We start from the raw sequence: 22,307 nt of genomic DNA on the forward strand, positions 1-22,307 counted from the left end.
CATAGTACCATATTCTTAAATAATATATACAACTCTCTATGATTCACGAAACAATTGATTGACCCTTTCATATTAGAGGATTGACTTCTATTCGAATTTACAAAACTACTGTTCTACCAAAAACAATCTGGAAATTTTAAACTTTATTATCGTTAGTGAACTTGTGATAGTTGTTGGTCAATTTTTACTTATTTTTAGTTAATCTTGATCATTATGATAATAAAAAGCCAACATCTAAACCAAGTTTACAAGAAACACACCATCAAAAAGTAATACTCCATCCGTTCCAAAATGAGTGACCTTTTATGAAAAATGTGTCATTTTTAATTACTTATATCTTTCAATATGAATGTTAAAAAATATGCAATATGGATCTTGTTTGATAGATTGTAATTAGTTCTATTAAACAAAGTTTTCAAAATCACATAAAATTTCATAAATCGAAAGATATAAGCATTTGAAAATGATACAGAGTCCCAAAAATGTCACTCATTTTGAAATGGAGGAAGTAAGAAAAAATAGTTAGATTTATCCTAGCGGATTTAATTTAGCATTTCAGAACAGAAGTAATTTTTTATACTTGTGCATGTTAATTCTATAACAATAGGTTTTAATGTAAAGTAAGGGAGGCTCGACTTTTCATCCTCAAATTCCCCATCACTAATCTCTGATCCAAACTAAACCATTGGATTGGATCCATAGTCCATAGATAATGTCAAGATGGTTTGGTTAGACTTGGATCCAAAAATAATGTCAAATTCCCCCTCGCTAAACCATTGTAAAGTAAGGGAGGCCAACATAATTCAAATTATTTGTAATAAGGGTATAGCGGTTAATTATTCATCAAAGTTAACACCGTTATGCCAAATTGAACGGCAAGAGGGCTATTTGCATATAAATTTGTAAAGTAAGGAAGGTGAGTAATTGCGGATAAAAAAGAAAAGAAAAGGAAGGTGAGTAATTTTCAGAACCAGAGGGTAGATCAATGTATTTATCAGAAGCCTCAGGGGAGGTCATCGTTATTCACTCGAAGAAGTCACTGCTTACGCAAGTCGGCTAAAACGATTTGTAGGAGTAGCTTTTTTCTATCCGTTTTTGTACCCTCTTTTTCTTTTTATTGCGTACTGTTTACGCACTTTGATCAAGGAGAGAGAGAGAGAGGGAGAGGGAGAGGGAGAGAGGGAGTGGAGAGAAAATGGGGGAGAAGAGGACAGTGTGCGTGACAGGAGCGGGTGGGTATGTAGCTTCTTGGCTGGTGAAGCTTCTTCTCTCCAATGGCTACAGTGTCCACGGAACCGTCAGAGATCCTCGTATGCTTCAAGCCCCCTCCTTCCCTCTTGTTCTTGCTCTCTCTGTTACATTTACTGTTCCATTAATTTCCCATTGCTTGTCACTAGATGGAGTAAAAGAATTCCGATGTACCCGGTCTAAAAGAATATTGATTGCCTCACGTTTCTTGTTCTTGGCGGTTTTCTAAGTAGAGAAGTAATTTTCAATAGTCAATCTCTTTATGGGGAAGAAACAGTTCAAAAAATCTCTTATAGTGAAAGTTTCTTCCTTTCCCCGAACAAAGAGTCACTTTCTTTACTGGGGTCTAGTTCTAAAGTTTTACTCCAGTAATTTTTAACCAGACTATGCTCACCCTTTAGCGCTGATTCAATAATGCTATTCGACCGAAGTGGCGTCCAGAAATGTACCGATCGTACACGGGGCATGTGAGTTGGAAAAAGGAATGGGACCAACTCTTCTTCAGCGTTCAAATGTGGTACCAAATTTTTACCAGGAAATTGGGATCTGAAATTAACTTTTCCCCAATTTCCCGGTTAAATTATGGGATCACATTTGAAAGCATAATGAAGAAGAGAGGGCCCCATTCATTTCAACAACTCACATGCCACGTACAATTGGTATATTTTTTGGACGCCACTTTGGTCCGAATAGCATTATTGAGTCATTGACACTGATTTTGGGCTTTGAGTAGTCTGTCTACTTTGTCCTACTTCCAAACTGACTGTGATAGCACAGTAGTCAGTAGCTCACAGTTTCATTCTTTCCAGGGATGCTGTGTTTTTCCGTCTCGGTATTTTTCTTCGAAGTTCATGTTATCAGCAAAGCTTCGCAATCCAGTAGACGCCTTCCTTCGTTTGCAATCTAATTGGTTTATTTTCATTAAGTCAATCTCAGTGTTAGAATTCAGCAGCCAATTATTTTCTGCTTGGCTCAATTCATTACTGTGGATATACCTCACAAGGATATTGTCAAGCGCTTTACAAAAAGCCCAAGTTCATAATATCGTTCTATTTTTCAGTTCATTTTCTTAAGGCATGAATCTCTCATCCGAAATAGGTGCTGGATGATAATAAGGTCTCATCAGGGATGAAAACATTAGCGAATTGATACGCAGAAGGTGCTTTTTGAAATTTGAATTATGATAGTATTGCTGAATAAAGGAAGCAGCCTTTATCAAATATTGTGAAAACACCCAGTGCTACAATGAGTTTCTTTGAGACTAACATGTTAATAAAAGCTAGTGGCAAAATTCTACTTCATCTATAGGCTAAATATTTTCTCTAGGGTTTGATAAATCTTTTTGAATGTATCTTGCAGAGAATGATAAAAATGCTCACTTGAAGAAGCTTGAAAAAGCATTAGAGAACCTGAAACTCTTCAAGGTAGATCTGCTGGATTACAATTCTCTTTCTGCAGCCATCACAGGATGCGATGGAGTGTTCCACGTGGCCTGTCCTGTTCCCTCCGGCAGTGTCCCGAACCCGGAGGCAAGAATACCTCGTGATGGAACTTATTTACAGAATCATTTGCTTGCTAGGCACCTTGTATTTGCATTGACTTCTGAACCAGTGTGTAGTGTTCCATGTTGTCCGGATTGTAACATTTATGGTGTATTATGTGAGACTGCTTCTATTGGTAGCATATGTCCACCATCCATACATTCATCCCACATGGTCAAACCTCTTCTCTAAGTGGCCATCAGGTTGCTGAATGTATTCCTGTTAATTGCAGTGAACCCTGATTGCTTACAGGTAAAGAGGGGTCTCACATGAGACTTCTCCGTGAAAAATTAAATTTAGCGTGATTGAAGTGTGATGTGTTAGATAACTTGATAATTGATATACATCGTTAGACACGTTTCCTAATACCCTTAAACTTTTGGGACAATTGTTAACATGGTATGAGAGCTCAAGTTGTGAGTGGTCTTGAGTTCAAGTTTCTCTGTAAGCATCGTGTTTCTTTCTCCCCTTTGCATTCCATCGCAATATGTAGGGATGTTTGCATCTCCACGTGCAAGACGGGGTTGCACGTTGGGTGTTAGATAGCTTGATATATATTGTTGGGCCCATTTCCGAATAGCTTAATTTTTTGGGACAATTAATAACGTAGGTTTACCATGGTAATGTGTTATTGAGCTGAGTGACTTCTTAATTCCCATATAATCTAATGGCTCGGTGCAGGTAGAATTAGTTGAGCCTGCTGTAAAAGGTACACTTAACGTGCTCAAGGCATGTTCTGAAGCAAATGTCAAGCGAGTGGTGGTTGTATCTTCTGTAGCTGCCATTTTACTGAGCCCTGATTGGCCCAAGGGTCGAGTTAAGGATGAAAGTTGCTGGTCTGATAAGGAATACTGCAGAAGAACTAATGTAAATCCTTAAACCCAATGACTGCAGTGTTATTATCATGGATGTCTTCTTTGTCTTATTAAAAGTTTTTGATTCTTAAGCATAGTTTGTGCCAGTGTTTTCCTTCATTCTTACTGACTTTCCTGGTTCTTTGTCCAAGAATTGGTATTGTCTTTCAAAAACAGAAGCAGAAAGTGAGGCTATAGAGTTTGCGAAAGTAAGCGGGCTTGATGTTGTGACAGTTTGTCCATCCTTGGTTTTAGGGCCAATGCTCCAACCAACGGTTAATTCTAGTAGTTTGATCCTCATAAAGCTTTTGAAAGGTAATTTCTTGAGTCGAACCTATATCGTTTTACCTTCTAGTAGAAGTAGCATTTTTATACATGCAAATCCTATATTCTCTATTTAAAATGATGTGTCTACCTGTACCTATGCTTGTTTATCTGCTTGTGAGTGTTAATTTTTGACTATAACGCCGTAGAAATTACAGTTGATATAGCAATCCATAAGATAGCACATGTTTGCTCTGTGTTTTCCTTTTCAGCAAACAAATGGTGTAAAATTTACTAAGTTAGGGTCGCAGTTCATACTAGAAGGATAAATAGAAAAGTACAGTCCTGGGATGTCTTGCTTTGTGTTTTGAAGAGGTTTAAGCTCCAAATTTCAGTCTTGCAATACTTTTCTTGAACTAAGTCAGCCATTGAAATTTGTATTGTTGACATGGTGTTCAACCAACAAACTAGTGAATCAATGGCATGATTTTGTTATATGGTATGAAGAATTTCAGTCGAAGTGTAATTATGGCAGCTAAATTTTCTATGATTTGCCTTCATGCTTAGCTTTGTGATGACTTGCTTGACTGTTATGGAGTATCCAAAGTTAACATCCCAGGTGGAGCACCCAGACTGTGGTCTAGGGTCCTGCAGTTTCGTAATAGTTTTTGAGGGATCAAGTTTCTAGGCTATGAACTGTAAAAAAATTGAAGTGGATGGTTAGCTTGTGTCCAAAGTATTGCAGTCTAAAAACTTAGTCTTTTATTTATGAACCATCATGTCAGTGGAATGTTTGTTGCTAACTCAAGAAGACCTATGTTGCGCCTTTCTTGTTGTGTCAACACGTAAATTCTCTGCCATGAGGCCACACGGATATCCTAAAAGTTGCAAGAATTTCATATTCATCACTTGATACTGTTATTTCGCCCCATGCACAGAAGGATATGAGGAACTGGAAAACAGGTTGCGCAATATAGTAGACACACGAGATGTAGCTGAAGCACTGTTATTGGCATACGAGAAGCCTGAAGCTAAAGGGAGATACATATGCACAGCTCACACAATCAGGTCACAAGATCTGGTGGAAATACTCAGGAGGCTTTACCCTAACTACAACTATCCTAAGAAGTAAGTGTCCTTCGCCATATTAAATCCATCTAAAAGGATTTTATTCTCTAGGAACATTTTCTTAGAGAACGATTATAACCTGCGAGATTTAGGTAAATGGCATCATTTAGTTAGAATTGTTGTATTGTTCATCACCATAGAAGATGTACCAAGATCTAGGCAAAATAGTAACATTGTTGAGTTAGAATCTTTGTTATAGTACATCAGACAAAAAAGGTGTGCCTGACGTCCTGAACTACTACTGTGGTTTTTCATTTGTTAGAGTTTTTTCCCTTGAAATAAATTAGCTGCTTCATTCATTTATCTACTGCCAGATTTACTGAGGCAAACGAAGGAGAAGGGCTTACAGAAGGGCTCACAGAAGAAGGGCTCAGTTCAGAGAAATTGCAGGAAATGGGTTGGAGTTACAGACCATTAGAAGAAACTCTTGTTGATTCCATTGAAGGCTACAGAGAGGCTGGACTTTTGGACTAAAAAGGGCTTTCCGTTCTCTTGTAGTTTTCGCTGGTTGTGTACCATCAAACATTCTCCTCCTTTTTACAGCCTGTTCGTTATAGTCACTGCTCTATAGATTATGGGCTTGTTTGTTTAGTCTACTGCTTTTGGCAGCAGTTCTTGTTGATCTGATATATGGCACTAGAACGTGAGATATTGTCACTATTCCACGGAGATTCTCTTCTTGTAAATGATATTGTGGATAGCAGAAGCTCTATTTTGCTGCTTCTTACTTCTTGTGGTTGTGGACAATCTCAGGACCTCAACTTTGCTTCATTTTTTTCTGGGCGAATGAGACAAGTTACAATCTATAAAGCACTCGATGGTATGCATTTATGGAAGGATGAATTGTAAATTTGTGTGGAAAATCTGTGCTGGGGGCATGGTTGTAGGTGTTTGGTTGCTTGTATATTCTTTGATCCCCATTGTTTGGTTTTGAAATTTGCCTAAAACAAAGCCTAATCAGTTCCATACGAAACGAGTAGTTTTGGACAAGTTGATCTTTTTTTGTTTTTTGTTTTTATTTTTGCCCTCTCGTACCAACGAAAGAGGGCGACTAACCACGGCATAGAAGTCTATGTTAGTATTGTTAGACTTGTCCCACATCGCTCATCTAAGCCACCCAAACTTGGTTAATAAATTCTAGAGGCTACTCCACCTATAGCCAATTGGTTTTAGGTTGGAACCCTCCAAGAAATCTAACATGGTATCAGAGCTAGGTCTTGGGTGGCCTTACCTCTCATGGGAAAGTCTCTGTCATCTCTGTCGCCCGAGTCAGTCAGTCAGCTCCTGGTCTGTCACCTCCACGTGCATCCGGGCTACACGTGAGGGGGAGTGTTAGACTTGTCCCACATCGCTCATCTAAGCTACCCAAACTTGGTTAATAAATTCTAGAGGCTACTCCACCTATAGCCAATTGGTTTTAGGTTGGAACCCTCCAAGAAATTTAACAAGTATATCCACTGGGACCCTTGCAATCATGGGCTGGGTTGTGGTTTATCATGGTCGGAAATTACAGCCCACGATGAAGCAAAAGATAACAGTTCATGATAAATCATGGTACATGGTCAAATGCAGGGTTATATTGGTGATGTGTGGTTCTGAATGATTGATAAATTATTATGCTTTTGATCTGATGTCTAAAGTTGAAACGTTGGATTAAGATCAAGTAGAAGATACTAGCAGAGAGAGTGCATGCAACCTGCTATTGAATGTCTGTATTTGAAAGCCACGGGTTCGAGTTGTAATACTGGAAATTGAAAGTTTAGTTGCTACAAATGGCAAACCATGAGGTTGATCGTGCAATATGCATCTTTCTTTAATTTCTCTAGGGGCCGACTATTCGCAGCCCCGTATTTTCTTCCTTAGCCCGTTAAAAATTTTCAATTATACTCGACAGTTAGTTACCGAAATTGAAATACATTTTCAGCATTCAATTACCGAAATATAATATATTTTTTAACAGCTATTTACCGAAAATGTATGTTCGGCAGTTGTTTACCGAAGGTTGAACATATTTTCGACATGTAGTTACCGAAATATAATCTTGTTTTCAACAGCTATTTACCGAAATGTTATGTATGATTTTCAACAACTATTTACCGAAATGTAGTGGGCTAAGTGAGAAAATACGGGACTGCGAATAGTCGCCCCCTTTCTCTATATGGTAGAGTTTTTCTGGAAAAATTTAAACAAAAAAGCAGAAAAGAAACAAAACAACTCTTTTTTCTTTTTCTTTTTTTCTATATAAATAGCGTTAGTGGTTAATAGTTAGATTCCAAGGCAGATTTAGCATAGCTTTCATCTATTCAAAATCGGAACAAAGCCCCTTGGCGAAAGAGAACAACTCCTCAGAGGAGGTATCCAGTGAGACTTGTGGCCGTCCGTCCATTTTTTTGCCCCCCTTAAATGTGGGTGACGACAAGGTGGGAATGTGTTTGAGTGATTAGTGAGAGTTGATCTTACATCACCTGGACTGGAGTATCATTTTGCTATCACCCAGATTTTGTCACGTGGTCACGATGGATAACCAACTCATCATGGGCACTGAATTTATACCATGAAGTCATTGCTTACGCAGGATGTATGGAAGCACGATTATTCATTCACTCTAATGCATGGTGGAGAAGGCAATTGAGCAGCTAAGGAGTAATAATTTTCCAAAATTCGAGAGAGAGAGAGAGAGAGAGGAGTGGATGGGGGATAAGGGTAAAGTGTGCGTGACAGGAGCAGGAGGGTATGTAGCTTCTTGGCTGGTGAAGCTTCTTCTCTCCAAGGGATACACTGTCCATGGAACCCTCAGAGATCCTCGTATGCATCCCCCACCCCCACCTACTTACTTTTAATTGCTCTGTAATTTCATCGGGTTTCTCTTATTATTTGGCAATCTCATCATTTGAAATTATACGGTGCTTAGTTTGATGATGATCTCTACGTCATTTGATTGTATTTCTCTTCCATTTGGTTTTCATTGATTTTCTCGTGATTGAAATATCTCCGAGCTGTCTCGTGTCTAGTCTTGAAGAATTTTGGAGTGCTAGAATCTGGTTGAATTGAGCTGGCAAAATAAAAACTTCTGTAAGAACATTCATGACGTGAAATTGATCTGTATTGGTGCAAAAGCCAGAAGAATAGAAGCTAGGAGTGGGATATATATTTGTGGTTCCTTGCATATGAGAGTTGTCCATTTACATATACAAGCCGCAAGCACTTTTGCCATGAGTCATGACTGACCTCCAAGTGACATGATAATATGGCTCCTGTGTTTGGCTAAAGTTGTCACATAAACACACTCAATCTCCCATAGTGAACTTCTTCCTTTTCCTGATTAGGCGGTGGCCAACACCGGCTGCTTACTCCTGGTCCTGGACTGCCTCTAAATTCCAACCAGACTATGCGAACACCGATCATCCATTTCAGGCTCTGAGTAGCCTGTTGACTCTGCCTTCCAACCCATGCCCATCCATTAACTGAAATCACAGTAGCTCAAGATTCATCCCAAATTGGAAGTGGTTTAGTGTCTGAAGACAGAAATTTCAAAACTAGGGATGATGTGTGTTTACCTCTCATTATTGTTCTTGATATGTCTTGAAAAGGCATGTGGACCTTTGCAATCCAGCAGATATCCTTCTTGTTTTCTGTGACATTTCTCATTCTCCCACAAACTACCGAATACATTTTGGTAAAAAGTCTAATAGATTATTGGGTCAAAACATCAATCGCTGTGTTAGAATTCAGCAGCCAATTATTTGTTGAATGGCTCAATTCATGGTTGCCGATATGCTTCGGAAGGATATTGTTGAGAGCTTTATTAGAGCCCCAGTACATGATATCATTCTATTTTCAGTCAATTTCTTTTTTGAAGGCATTAATTTATCTGCTTGATGAAAATAAGGGTCTCACTTTTTCAACATGTAAACAAAGTAATTGAGAAGGCAGTTATGGCATTTGAAGTACAATATAGCACAATAAACGAAGTAGCCTTTAGGAGATATTGTGGAAACACTTATGTGTCTTAAGTCAAATGTGGTGCAGCTTATAAATCCAGTGTCACAATGAGGTTCTTTGATAATAAAATGTCTATAAAAGTTACCTAGCTAAATTTTACTTGATCTAAATGATTTCGCATGGTTTTCTCAATCTTTTGTAATGCATCATGCAGAGAATGAGAAAAATGCTCACCTAATGAAACTTGAAAAAGCATCTGAGAACCTGAAACTCTTCAAGGTAGATCTGCTGGATTACAATTCGCTTTCTGCAGCCATCGCAGGATGCAATGGAGTGTTCCATGTAGCCAGTCCAGTACCCTCCAGCAGCGTTCCAGATCCCGAGGCAAGAAAACCCCTTTACAGAACTTGTTTATAGAATTGATTTGCATGCTAGGCACTTTGTATTTTCCTTGACTTCTGAACCGGTGCATAGAGTTGCACACTGTTCAGATTGTAATAGTGAAGATGCATTATGCGGGAATTAAGGTGAACCCTGATTGCATACAGGTAAAGAGGCGTCTCAGAAAAGACATCTCGGTGAATGGGTTCTCCCTGTTTGTCAAAAGTTCTGATAGGAATACGCTAAAGCATATTGGTCTCTGTTGGGTAGACTAATTTAGCATGATTGAAGTGTGATGAACTGTGTATACAAAATAGGTTTACCTTGGGAAGTGTTTTTTGCTATGAGTTGAGTGACTTCTTTTATTCTCATGTTATCTAATGGCTCGGTACAGATACAACTAATTGAACCTGCTGTAAAGGGTACAATTAATGTACTCGAGGCATGTTCTGAAGCCAATGTCAAGCGAGTCGTGGTTGTATCTTCTGGAAAAGCTGTTTCTGAGAACCCTGATTGGCCCAAGGGTCGAGTGATGGATGAAACTTGCTGGTCTGATAAGGAACACTGCCGAAGAACTAAAGTAATCCCTCAAACAAGCCAATGTTAAAATAGTCATTCTGATAAATACGGTGTGATTATATTGCATTTTGTCTGGATGTTAGTTCATTTTTGTGTGTGTGTGTGTGTGTGTTTTCCATTTCTATGCTAACTTCCTAGTTCTTTGTCCTAGTACTGGTATGCTCTATCAAAAACAGAAGCAGAAAGTGCCGCTTTGGAGTTCGCGAAAACAAGCGGGCTTGATGTCGTGAGAGTTTGCCCAACCTTTGTTTTCGGGCCAATGCTCCAATCGACGACTAATGCTAGTAGTTTGGTCCTCATAAAGCTTTTGAAAGGTACCTACTTGAATCAGACGTTTAGTATTTTATTTTTTCAAGTAGCAGCAACATTTTTATTGATGCAGTTCCTATTTTCCCACAAATTGTTATTCCGGTTTTCTATGGTAATAATGTGAATCCATGGTACAATGTCTTAGTATGGTTTAATGATTTCAGCTATTGGTTATACTTTTCATCCAAAAGTAGAACTATGGTAGCTACTTTTGTTTTCTGATTTGCCCTTATGCTTAGCTTTGTCTTGCCTTGCTCGACTGTCATGAAGTGTCCAAATTAAACATCTTGGCGTGGAGCAAGAGATGACAGTTTGAAGATGTCATGGGATCTAGAGTAGGATCCTATAGCTCTAATTCTATGAAGTTTAATCCGGGGCAAGTGTAGAATGTTGCTGAGCTGATGGTGCAGTTAGCTTCTAAGCATGACAGAAAACTAGTCCAAATTCATGACAGCAGCCAGATATGTGGTCTGGGTACCTCAAACTTCGCAATACTATTGAGACTTTGAAAATTACCACCTCCAACACCACCACTACCGCCTTCAATTCCTTTGCCATTTCCAACACTGTTCCGACCACAAGCAATTTGAGAATTGCTTCCAACCATTAAGTGGATATATTAGCCCCAAAGACTGCTGCGGTCTAGAACTTCAAATCTTGTGAAACCTCTTGTGAGCGGAAATTTTGTCAACTCGAGAAGAAGAGGACTATACAACCATCCTCTACCAGTGGACTACAAGCATATCCCAACCCGTGCACATAGTTCGTATTCATTCTAAGTGGATGGTTAGCTTATGTACTCCCCAAGCGGAACTTTTCTTTAGCAGGGTATCACTCAAGAAAAAATATGTTGTGCCTTTTGTATATGGTAGGCACTTAAAAATCTTCTATCATTGGACCACACACGCATCCCTACGCTTGCATATATTTCATATTCACCACTTACATGGGAATGGTAGCTGCAAGCCTGCAAGAAAAGTTCCAGTGTAAGAGTCGTTATGGTAGGCCCCTCCATGGCATCACGTTAACTACTCATGAAGATGAAACAGGCAGATTTCCTGCTTCTTTGGAATGTTCTCAACAAGTGAGACATTATGACAAGAGCTACTTGTGGATATTTGGTTTGTTATAATATTATCTGGGACAGTTATATCCTTCTTCAGAAATAGTTTTCAGTGAAAATGTAGCAGCACCTAAGACCATTTATTCTCAATACTGAATTCTTATCCCATGCACACAGAAGGATATGAGGAACAGGAAAACAGGTTGCTGAAGATAATAGATGTACGCGATGTAGCTGAGGCACTGCTATTGGCATATGAGAAGCCTGAAGCTGACGGGAGGTACATATGCACGGCTCACATGATCAAGTTACAAGATCTGGTGGAAATCCTGAAGAGGATTTACCCCAACTACAACTATCCTAAGAAGTAAGTTTCCATCTCTGTATTGTTTGTTCATTTATAAGTATTTTCTGTTGTAATACCAATTTTGTTTGCTGGTAAATTATTATCGTAAGGATTGTTTTAGTCTAGTACCAAAAAAATGGACCTGAACGGTGGTTTACCCTTTGGTGGGGTGTGTTTCCATGTTAAAACTTAGCTGTTTCATACATCTGTCTACTGCCAGGGTTACTGAGGGAAAGGAAGAAGAAAACATCAGTTCTGAGAAATTGCAGAAGCTAGGTTGGAGTTATAGGCCATTAGAAGAAACACTTGTTGATTCGGTTGAAGGCTACAAACAGGCTGGACTTCTGGACCAAAATGAGTTAGGCATTCCTTTGTAGTATTTGCAGATTCTTGTCATAGTTAGAGCCTTTTCGTTATAAGTATGTTTGGTTGGTCGGCCTCGAGTTTGTGGGTCTTGGACCAAGTGCGTGGGACCCACATGTATAATAAGTTATTAATATTTAGTGCTGATTTATATAATAAATTGGTGTCATGGGGGCGTTGGTGTTATAACTTTTGACATTTAGAAGTTGGAGCAAGAGTCATATAATTGGAGGGGCCAAAGTGCATTTCTGCACTTGTAAGGTGCAAAATCAGTGAACTCAACATGAGCTCCCTGTTTTTTCATTTTTTGTTCTCTCTCTCTCTCTCTCTCTCTCTCTCTCTCTCTCTTCCCCCCCAAATCCATGGAAATCCCATCATGTGTTTTAGCAATCTATACTCTTTAATCTTGTGGCGAGGCTAGGAGGGAGATTATTTTTGGTGGGCTACAACAAACTCAAACTTGGAGCACCTAGGATTCTAGTAGTATTTTGGGGGTTTGTTCATTGAGGTAGGATTTATACTAACGGTTTAAATATGGATGTGTGAATTTTTAAGCATCATCATTAAATGAGCCTAATAGTAGGTTGTTTAAGTTTAGTTTGAAAGCTATCGGAGCTTGGTTTGTTTAAGTAACTAATCAAATATCTAAAGAGTTTTTAACGAGTCAACACAAATTCAAACTGGGCTAGCTCGTTCCTTTACAAGGACGATGCTAAAGATTGGGGAACTGCACATAGATAGGAAGCATGGGCTGAGCTGTGATTTTATGATGCGGGCTGTAGGCCCAAATTCCAAAAGCAGTGAGGCAGTTCCAACATGTCCTCGTGCCTTGCCAGATTTAGATGTCTCTCGCTTTCCCCACAACCACAAAAAAACATCAAGATGCACTACATCTACATACTATATATTAATGGGGTCCCCTAAAATATGTTTATCAGTTGTGGTCCAAAAACATCTGTATTTGGGACCCCCTCCCCCCTAACCGTGAGAGCTGAGGCCTATAAAAAGTATAACCCTAGCCACCGGCCCCAAAAATGGCTCAAACATCCACCAAAGCAACTCGACTATGACTGTTCCATTGTATTGTCCACGTACGTGTCTCTGTCTATATGTAGTGAGACCGACTGCGTTGGGTTTGTAGTTTGTACGAGCCATGTTCTCTCTATATGGAGTATTATATAACTCTACAAGTCTACTCCAACCAGTCTATGGTGTGCACTTTTCAATTTGTAGGATCAAATTGCTATAAAGTTCAACTTCGCTTGTATACACTGCTAATCTTTTCATGTAAGAAAACAATGATTCATGTCGCAATCTCCATCATCCATTACCACTGTTGAGGGTCCCTTTCTAAGGGAAATTACTGAGTGCATGCAGGTCCGTCTCTGAGCCAAGACGAGCAAGGCGGCGGATTTGAGCCTCCGAATTTTAGATCAAAATTAGAGCCCCATATATGTAACATATATTTAATTTAGCACTTATATAACAAATAAGCTAGCTAGCCTAGTGGAAAAGTTTAGTACCTATATTCAAGAAATACATGGTTCAAGTTTTAGGGACCTCTATTTTCTTCCCCATATGAATATTTTTTTCCCCTCATAAAATCGTTAAGAGGCCACAAGAATCACAAAGCCAACCTTGAGTGCATTCGTCTTAGGTCCCAAAAATCTCAAAGCCAACCTTGAGTGCATGTATCCATGAAAGATTTATGTTTAGTGACAACCGCATGCAATGCTGTAAATAAACCAAGCTGTTTTCGAGTTGCTCGAGACTTGGCTAGTTAATAAATGTGTCGACCTCGAGTTAGTTGTAACTTGATTTGTTTATTAATACTCGGCTCATTTAGGCTCCGTTCCGGAACCGAAAATAAGTCCTTATTTTTTAAGAAGGCAATTTCAAGCTCAAAAATTATGGGTTTATTGAAATCTAAAAATATGCAATATGGATCTTGTTTGGAAGATCTCGATGAGATCTTTTATACGATGCAAAAAAAATTGAAAATTTATTTTTTATTTACTTTATTTTTTAGTTTGAAAATATGAAATAAACTGCTTATTTTTTAAGAAGATTTCTGGAACGGAGCCTTACGGAAGCTTGCATGGTAAAGAATTGAACTCAATCACCTCGATGCTAAACGAGTTGGGCTCATGCTAGACTAGGTTTTGACAAAACCAGCCTCCCACGCACCGTCAGGCGTCAGGGACGAATCCAATTAAAGATAGCCTAGATAGGAGTCACGTGCCCCCTGGATCCTTATCATCTGCAGCTCTTTTTTTAATTTTAATTTTTTAAACACGTACTCAAAAGATGTTAGAAGAATTAGAAATTTTAGGTATTGAGCTTGTTATTTACTTATGTTGTCGTGGGTTTTCCAACTAAATCAATAGACTCTTTCAAGAATTAAATGCTCGTTTTATCGAGGCAAATAGCAAATGGCTATTTTGTGTGGCATGTTTTTTTCCGTAGAGCTCATGGTACTCTCCGATCAACTAGATACATTTATTTTTCACATGCGATCTACTGATGATTTCCCAAGATTGATTTTGTTTGACAAACATTGTCGGGGTCGATGGTAAAAAAATTTTGAAACCAATATTTAGACTCTGACCCTGTTTGTTTTGGGATTTTGAATTTGGATTTATAGGAAATGAGTGTAAAGAAAAATAAAGTAATGATTGGAAGTATGAGTAATGATTGAAGAGAGATAAAAAAAAATGAGAGTAATGGTTGAAAAAAATATGATAATGATTAGAATCTAAAATCTCAAAACGATCAGGATTGCTTATGTTTAAAAGGTTTTTTGAATACATTATGCTATAAAAGCATTTGTGCCCAATGGAGTAGTATTAATTTTGTTTTAGTTTATTGTGAAAAAGTGCCCCTTATGAATGGAATTTGTTATACTAGGCCCAGTTGCTATCCCTACTCGATGTCTAATTGGATTTTGGTTAGAATATTCGTAATTTTCATTTGATCATTTTTTGTTTTTGTTTTTTTGAGTTGTGTGGGGTTTAAAAGTTGAGAGGGGGAAACCAAAGCAAGCCCAACGGTGAAACCAACCAAACAAAAGACAACGGTGAAGCCAGCCAGCCAAGCCGTTTCCCTCCCGGGTTCCGTAGTCCGTACCAGTTTCCCGTTTATTCTCTACTGTATTTCCCACCTCTCTCTCTCTCTCTCTCTCTCACTGTGCTGTTTCTCCGTGGGAAAATCATCACTCCTTGCTTTCATCATCATTATCACTCCATTCCATATTCCAAATCCAAATCCAATCTTCTCCTCCTTAATTTGCTCAAAGTATTTCTCTTTATTTACCCCTAGTAAGCAGTATATACCGTAATAATCTCCTTAACAAAATACGTATTCCATCAGTCCATTATACTCCTACTATAGTAGTGGAGTACTACCCCCCTCTCTCTCTCTCTCTCTCTCTCTCTCTCTCTCTCTCTCTCTCTCCTGTTAAAAAAAAAAAAACCCCACTCCAATTTAAAACAAACAAAAAAAACACTCTGTGTAGTTGTGTTTCTCCCACATACTCTTACGTGCTCCGTTGTACATCCGAGTGCACCACCGACCCTCCCTCCCTCCCTTTTGACCTTCTTCCTTTTTCCACTTCAATTCAATTCAATTCAATTCTAGGGTTTGGTTTTCCCTTTTTCATTTCCTTTCCCTTTTTTTTTTTTTTTCTCTTTCTTAACACCGTCCTTGTGTCTGTCGTCTCGATCACTCCCCTTACCGATCCCTTTTTCCTTTCAAATCCATTCACTACCAGTACCACCACCCTCGCGCTTATTCCAATTCCTTGTATGTAAATTCCCTCTCTCTCTCTCTCTCTCTCTCTCTCTCTCTCTCTCTCATATCATCAAGATTCCAAAGGTTTTGATAGGGTTTTTCTTCTGCTCCTTCACTATGGGGCCAAGTGTTTATTTGATCGACTGTAGTAGTAGTGGTGGTAGTAGCACTTAAGTCTATTCGGATTTAATACTCCCTCTTTTTTGAATCTTCCCCCTTTTTTTTTCCCCTTGTTTCCTTTGTCGGCGAATCAAACTTCTATCTTCTTTTGGTTTTCAAACAAAAACAAAACACAAGTCTTTTAGATACAGCAAGTATTATTTATGGCGTATCAGCCGGCGATTCCACGTCCGAGTTCAGGATCGAGTTCCAGTTCGGGTTTCCAATTCCCGAATTCCCCTTTCGGTGACACCACCTACACCAAGGTCTTCGTCGGAGGCCTCGCTTGGGAGACTCAGAGCGAAACCTTGGGCCGTTACTTTGAACAGTTTGGTGAGATTCTTGAGGCCGTTGTCATCACCGATAAGCACACCGGCCGATCCAAAGGCTATGGCTTCGTGAGTCTCTTCTTCAATTACCTACGCTACTACCTCATTCATCCTCCCTCGCTCTTGTTACAAGGTCTCATACCATGTTACAAGAGTAAATTGTCAATAACCTACAGTAATAGTAACACAATATTATGGTTAAATTGCATTTCATAACTTTTTTAATACTTGTTCGTGTCATCAATTTTGGTTGTATTTGTGGTTGAAGAATGGGTTGGGTTCTGTAATCAATTCATGTTTATCGGCAATTTTGATGGTTAGTTGGTGGGATGAATAATTGAATGACTTTGGGTTCTCATTGGTGTTTGTTTGGAGGGTTTTTAGGTGACTTTTCGGGAGCCTGAGTCTGCAAGAAGGGCGTGTGCTGATCCAACACCAATTATTGATGGTAGGCGGGCAAATTGTAATTTGGCTTCACTTGGACGGCCTGGACCTTCTCTACCATTTGGTATCAAATTCTTATCTACTTCCTGCTCTTATATCTTCGTAATGGATTGATTCAACCACCCTCTTTCTTGCTTCTTATATATGACTATGTCTTCGATAGGGTCTAACAACTCTTACATATTTTTGAGACCACACACTTGTGGAAGGGGTTGAAAATTGTTGCTTTTTCTGCACTAAAATCCACGAGGATGGGATATATTTTTTGTTGGGAAAAGATTTTCTTTTTTCTGTATACGCAGCTTATTTATTGCAACCAGGCCCCGTTCTGCTAAGAGAAGTAATTATTTTTTGAATTAAAGGTGATGTATTATGAGAGAATGACTTGTCTTGTAAAGCGGAAAATAAGTACTTAAGAAATAAGAACCTTAGCGGAACGGGGACTCACTCAGTCACTCTGTCCAAGCAGCGTATCTATTTCAATCACTTACATTTTCAGATAGTTTCATGGTTTTGGCTTATGCTACGAGATTTTGTTAAAAGAGAAAAATGATCACTTACCTTTTCAGATAGTTTCATGGTTTTGGCTTATGCTACGAGATTTTGTTAAAAGAGAAAAATGAACAGAATAACACTTAGTGCATACTTGCTTCTTGACGCAATTCACTCTTCGCCTAACCAACTGGGTTCCTCGAGTTGGCCAACAATGTTTAGACTTTTTGTTCCTCACTCCCCTTGAAGCTACCTGAGGCGCTGGTAAATTACCTCGTAGATGCAGAACAAGGACTACATGCTATGTGAGATTAGTTCTGCAGCGAAGTCCTAGTCAGCAGTAAAAAGAAACTTCAATCTTCACATTTTTCCTGAATTCTGTGCCAGCAATCAATTAAGTTGATTTATGGGAAAATACCACTATAATCAGATAGGGAAGGCATTCAAGACGATCCATCTCTCACGTATCTCTAATGTGGTCAATTTGTTCCTGATTTATGATTGGCTTACGTTCAAGGGGTATTTAACAGGTGGTTGGTTGAAAATTGTCTCTTCACGGAAAACAGTTTTTGGAGTGCATGAAATCATGTCAACATTGTTAATACTCTTTGAATCGAGCGGAAGTGCATTTATATTCTGTGTTGTTGCTTCTAGGACGTATTGGATCGCCAAGACCCTACATTGGCAGTGTCCCAGCTGGCCGGGGGGCCTACGTTGGAGGTTTCGGCTACCAGCAACCAGTTTCTTACAACTATCAACAAGGATTTATGTATCCTCCATACGGGTAAGCGTGCTTTCCAGAGCAAAGAGTTCATAATCTAGTGTAAAATACTGAAATCTAATTCACATTTATAGATTCAATATGCTGTTCTTCATTGTTTTTTTGAAAAAGTTTGAGCCTCCATGGTATGACTAATTGGAGCTTACCTTCTCGCCTGTCTGTTTGTCGCCTATTGCATCAATCTAAGTGTTTTTCTCACATGTTATTTATTTATCTTGTTTTTTCCTTTTTTAGGACAAAGTAAGTCCATGGATGAGTGTGTGTTGGCTTATATTTACTGCTTGCCATCATTGTTTGTACACCCCCCTGAATGCACCTTCAATGCCTCATTTCTATTTACCTATAATCTCATGGGTATAAGCACAAATAATTGTCGGTTCAAAATATGTGTTTGATCAACCTTGACAGACTGGAAAGTCAGAAAGCATATCCCTTGGCCCTGTAACTTATAACTTATTTTTTTCCCCTTAAAAGTTAAAACCAGAAATAGATACCGTGGTGACCGGCTGCAATATGAACCATCATGCAGGGCCACTTGATCGTTCTTGAAGTTATTGCTGATAGAATTTAAAAGGGAAAAAAAAAAGAGTTCAAATCAGAGTTGCTCTTGGAAGATCGTATAATTTTGAAGCTAGATATTTATATATTACTTGCTCAATCATCATCTTGGATGGAAAAAATTCTATTTAATGGTGTGGTAAAAAAGAAGAGAGAAAAAATTGAATCCCATCAAATGAGGTTGTTAAGTTTATTATCTGAATTTGAGCACAGTAGAAATAAATAAAGGCACTAGAATATCATCAATGGGGCTGTCATTGATGTTTCTATCCCTCTGTACTTGCCCTTCTGCTAAAAGCCTGTGACATAAATCAACTCAAGTGAACCTTTTTTTTTTCCAGTTGCTTGAGGTTGGCTGTTTGAAACTTGTTTCACCAATCCGCTCACTCAAGGGTCATAATCTCTGCTTAACCACAAGAAAACATGTCTTCTACATTCTCCCGACCCAAGTCAACAGTGGTTACCCTTGACCCTAGCATTGGCCTCAATGAGGATATATTATCAATTTCTTTACTATGCATGTTCTTGCTAGTAGGAGCATCTACTTGAGAATAAAGGAAAAGAACACCCTGTTGGAACTTCAGTTCTGTGTTCATCATCCTCTTGAATTATCTTTCATGCTCTTGCTAGACCTGGTATGGCTTGCCATTTTGAATTTTGCAAATCAGTCTTTAGTATAGTCACGGGTCCTACCATATCATGTATTCAAGATACATAATACTCCTATTTTTCTAAATATACCTGATGCCTTTTATTCGTGCAGGTATACGACATATGGTTCTGAATACGTCTACCCACAGGTTAATTATGCTTCCAGCTAGCAGCTGCAGCTGCAGTTGAAGTTAAATGATATATTATGGCAAAAACTAACCTGCATGGTTTTCATATGAGGCTAACTTCTCTCGTATGTGTTGTTGTCATCTTTTCTGCCAGGGTGTTTACAATCCATATGCGGGTCAGCAGTACCTTCAAATATATGGTGTTCCTGGAACAGTTAACCCAGCTATGTACCCTTATAGCCAATTGGGTCAGAGTATTCCAGGTGGCCAGGGTTATACTGCGGTGCAGGGCTATACAATGCCAGGTCATCAGATTGTGCAATTTGGTGGGCCCGGTGTCAATGCAATAACAACTTCACCTATTCCCACGCTTCAAGTGCCATATCCTACAGGCAAGTTTTCTTTCTTGGCTGCTACTTTTCGTTCCTCAAATGAAGTTAACGTACTGTTCTTGAACTATAGTCATGCATCTCTACTTATATATGCATGTAAGTAACATCGGTTACAGTGGGACTTGTAGAAACAAATGGGCCAAGTTGTTGGAATCTTATCCTTTTTAGCACCTATTGACAGATTAACAAAGGATGGAAGGGGGAATAACAAATGACCGAGGTCTCATTGAGATTTTATTAACAATGTAACTGCGTTGGCTTCTCAGGTATTGGTGCACCGGTTCCAGGACAACCACAGTTCATAGTTCCTGCTCATTCTCCTCAGTTCATGCAAGCTAGCGGTTCTGACCAAAAATCAGGGTGAGGGGTTGATCAAGGTGAGTCCCATGTATCATGCTTAATTGTGGTGTTTCAGCTTGGTTTTTCCTTGCCACATTATGATTTTTAGTAAAGCTTTTCTATTTATCGTTAATTGCAGGTATCCTTAAGATTGCAGCGGGACTAAGAGGATCGGTACTGCTACTTGAGTGGCGGGATTTGAATCTAGCCTTGCAAATTATTCATTTCGCATTCTAGAGGTATGCCAATTTTGTCCCGCATATTTACATTGGACATAAACTTAGCATCAGCTATAACTTATGTCGAGTTAGAGTTGGACCCAAGAGAGTGAACCTTTAACCCAACCCAGCACCAAAACAAAAATGGCTTTATGCAGCCATCGACGAGAAAAGGCTTAGGATTTCGTGTGGGCATCAAGCAAATAAAGCATTGCGTAGTTTCAGGAATGCAAGTGCTTTAGTCATTCGAAGTATGATAACATGGTAGTGTGCCATCATCCTGTTTATATAGATACATACTGGGAATGATCCAATGCACATGGAAAGTTAAGCATAACCAGTTGTCCGTAATATATTCCAAGCGGAGAGTTGGAAAGATGTTGATGACCAAAGAATGAAAATTTGAGCAAAGAAGGGGTGCGCTAGTTGTTTTTTGATCAAGGGGTGTCCTAGTTGTCCGTTGGGTTTTTTTATGAAGTCTGAGTGTCAAGGTCTCAACTCTAGCGATACTGCTCTTTGCAGTTGAGTCGTAATTTTAGATAAATCATCCTCTTCTAAATTTTGCGTAGCGAAAGCTAACAGTAAACCAGATAGAAAAGTTTTGCTTGCATTTGAATATTCTGTTTGCAAAGCTAGCGACTGATACTAGAGATCTTCTGGCATTGCTGTATACTCCTGTATTTTTGCCAAGTGGCAAGGTCCCTTGAGTTCCTCTATTTCTGGAGGTCTAGGGGGGCACTACTTCAGGGGTAAAACTTTCTGAGAGCATCCACTTTGTGGATATATTGCCGGATATATTGCCAAAAGTTGGGCGTGTCTCTGGTCCTTCCCCGTCCATTCCCCTATGGATTGGGGTTTATGTGGGTACTGTTATTGTTGTTTTATTGGAGCCCACATACTGCTGGTGATGGGGATAGTTAGAATTGTTAGATTCCAACTATATAGAGAGGTTACACAAATCTTTTCTCCATGTAACTTTGCATAGGTTACACTAATCTGTTCCCGATGGTCATACTCTGTGTATGATCATAGGCTGTTGTCTTTTCTATCAGGCTGAACCTAATCGGCTTTCGCAATGAAAAATACAATGTTCTGAAGATTTTCACCAGGGAAAACCTTGAAAGTAAATTGACTGGATTGATATATACACTTCTTATTGGATTAGTAATCGTCGTGAATTGATTGGTTTCCACTTTGGTATACATAAACACTACTACTCAAAATTTGCTTCTTTCTTTGTTTTGATAAACTTTCAAGCATTTAAGGTGTGGATATTTCTGCAGGTTACGCATAGTCATGCTCACCAGAGAAGTCATGTGTCCGAGTCGCTCCGGATGGTGGAGAAAGGGACCATGGAAGATGCGGGCTGCTCTTCTGTCATCATTGTAAATTTGAAAACTTGTGTACTGCCAGTTGTTCAGATGACTGGTAGAGAGTGAGAGTCATGGATTGATGGAATGCTTGAATGGGTTTCTGGCAACCATCATAGGAATAAAACTGTGCATGGTAGAATCAAAATATGATTCTTTTTACGGTCCAATCCCAGCATTTTGGGAGTGTAAATAGTCTCTGGTGTCTCTTTTGGTGGGTTAGAATCAAAATATGATTCTTTTGTTGTCCAGTCCCAGCATTTGGGTGTGTAGATAAGTCTCTGGTGTTCGTGGTGTTGGGTCCTGCATTGCATTTGAACATCATGTATGTGCATAGAACCAACTTAGTCTAATCGAAGCTATAAGTGAAAGCCTTGACCGAGTCGTGTGACCGTGTCAATGGTAATTAGGGTTTTTATTTCGGAACTCTATTCTGTAAAATTTGGGTTATTTTGAGAGCATGACCTCAAAGCATGAGTGAAGCTCCAGAGCTATCCATTTCCAAGAACTTTTGTGTATGTGTAGGTTCTTATTGCTTAGTAGTATTAGTTAATTTGTGGGCCTTATCATCACACGTCAAGAGGCAATTCATTCGGTTTGTTTCTTTCCAATTTCCTCTCACTGAATTGAAGGTTAGAT

The 22,307-nt window shown here is 39.0% G+C and overlaps 3 protein-coding genes across 3 annotated transcripts; all 3 read left to right on the forward strand.

Annotated features, from left to right (window-relative positions):
- The first annotated feature begins 1,141 nt into the window (after nucleotides 1–1,141).
- Nucleotides 1,142–5,782, forward strand: LOC131330785 (cinnamoyl-CoA reductase 1-like). Its single transcript, XM_058364511.1, has 6 exons — nucleotides 1,142–1,310; nucleotides 2,608–2,777; nucleotides 3,471–3,656; nucleotides 3,796–3,958; nucleotides 4,846–5,035; nucleotides 5,350–5,782. Exons 1-6 carry the CDS (start codon nucleotides 1,196–1,198, stop codon nucleotides 5,507–5,509), a joined length of 984 nt encoding a protein of 327 aa, XP_058220494.1. The 5' UTR covers nucleotides 1,142–1,195; the 3' UTR covers nucleotides 5,510–5,782.
- A 1,531-nt stretch (nucleotides 5,783–7,313) lies between these two features.
- LOC131330786 (cinnamoyl-CoA reductase 1-like) lies at nucleotides 7,314–12,318 on the forward strand. Its single transcript, XM_058364512.1, has 6 exons — nucleotides 7,314–7,840; nucleotides 9,192–9,361; nucleotides 9,753–9,938; nucleotides 10,089–10,251; nucleotides 11,487–11,676; nucleotides 11,876–12,318. The coding sequence occupies exons 1-6, from the start codon at nucleotides 7,648–7,650 to the stop codon at nucleotides 12,030–12,032; spliced, it is 1,059 nt and encodes a 352-aa protein (XP_058220495.1). The 5' UTR covers nucleotides 7,314–7,647; the 3' UTR covers nucleotides 12,033–12,318.
- A 3,195-nt stretch (nucleotides 12,319–15,513) lies between these two features.
- LOC131330789 (uncharacterized) lies at nucleotides 15,514–22,186 on the forward strand. Its single transcript, XM_058364516.1, has 8 exons — nucleotides 15,514–16,364; nucleotides 16,680–16,803; nucleotides 17,886–18,015; nucleotides 19,334–19,370; nucleotides 19,504–19,741; nucleotides 20,008–20,118; nucleotides 20,220–20,319; nucleotides 21,582–22,186. Exons 1-6 carry the CDS (start codon nucleotides 16,131–16,133, stop codon nucleotides 20,103–20,105), a joined length of 861 nt encoding a protein of 286 aa, XP_058220499.1. The 5' UTR covers nucleotides 15,514–16,130; the 3' UTR covers nucleotides 20,106–20,118; nucleotides 20,220–20,319; nucleotides 21,582–22,186.
- Nucleotides 22,187–22,307: the final 121 nt, after the last annotated feature.

The sequence above is a fragment of the Rhododendron vialii genome, chromosome 6a (genome assembly GCF_030253575.1).
Source record: "Rhododendron vialii isolate Sample 1 chromosome 6a, ASM3025357v1".
Taxonomy (NCBI): domain Eukaryota; kingdom Viridiplantae; phylum Streptophyta; class Magnoliopsida; order Ericales; family Ericaceae; genus Rhododendron; species Rhododendron vialii.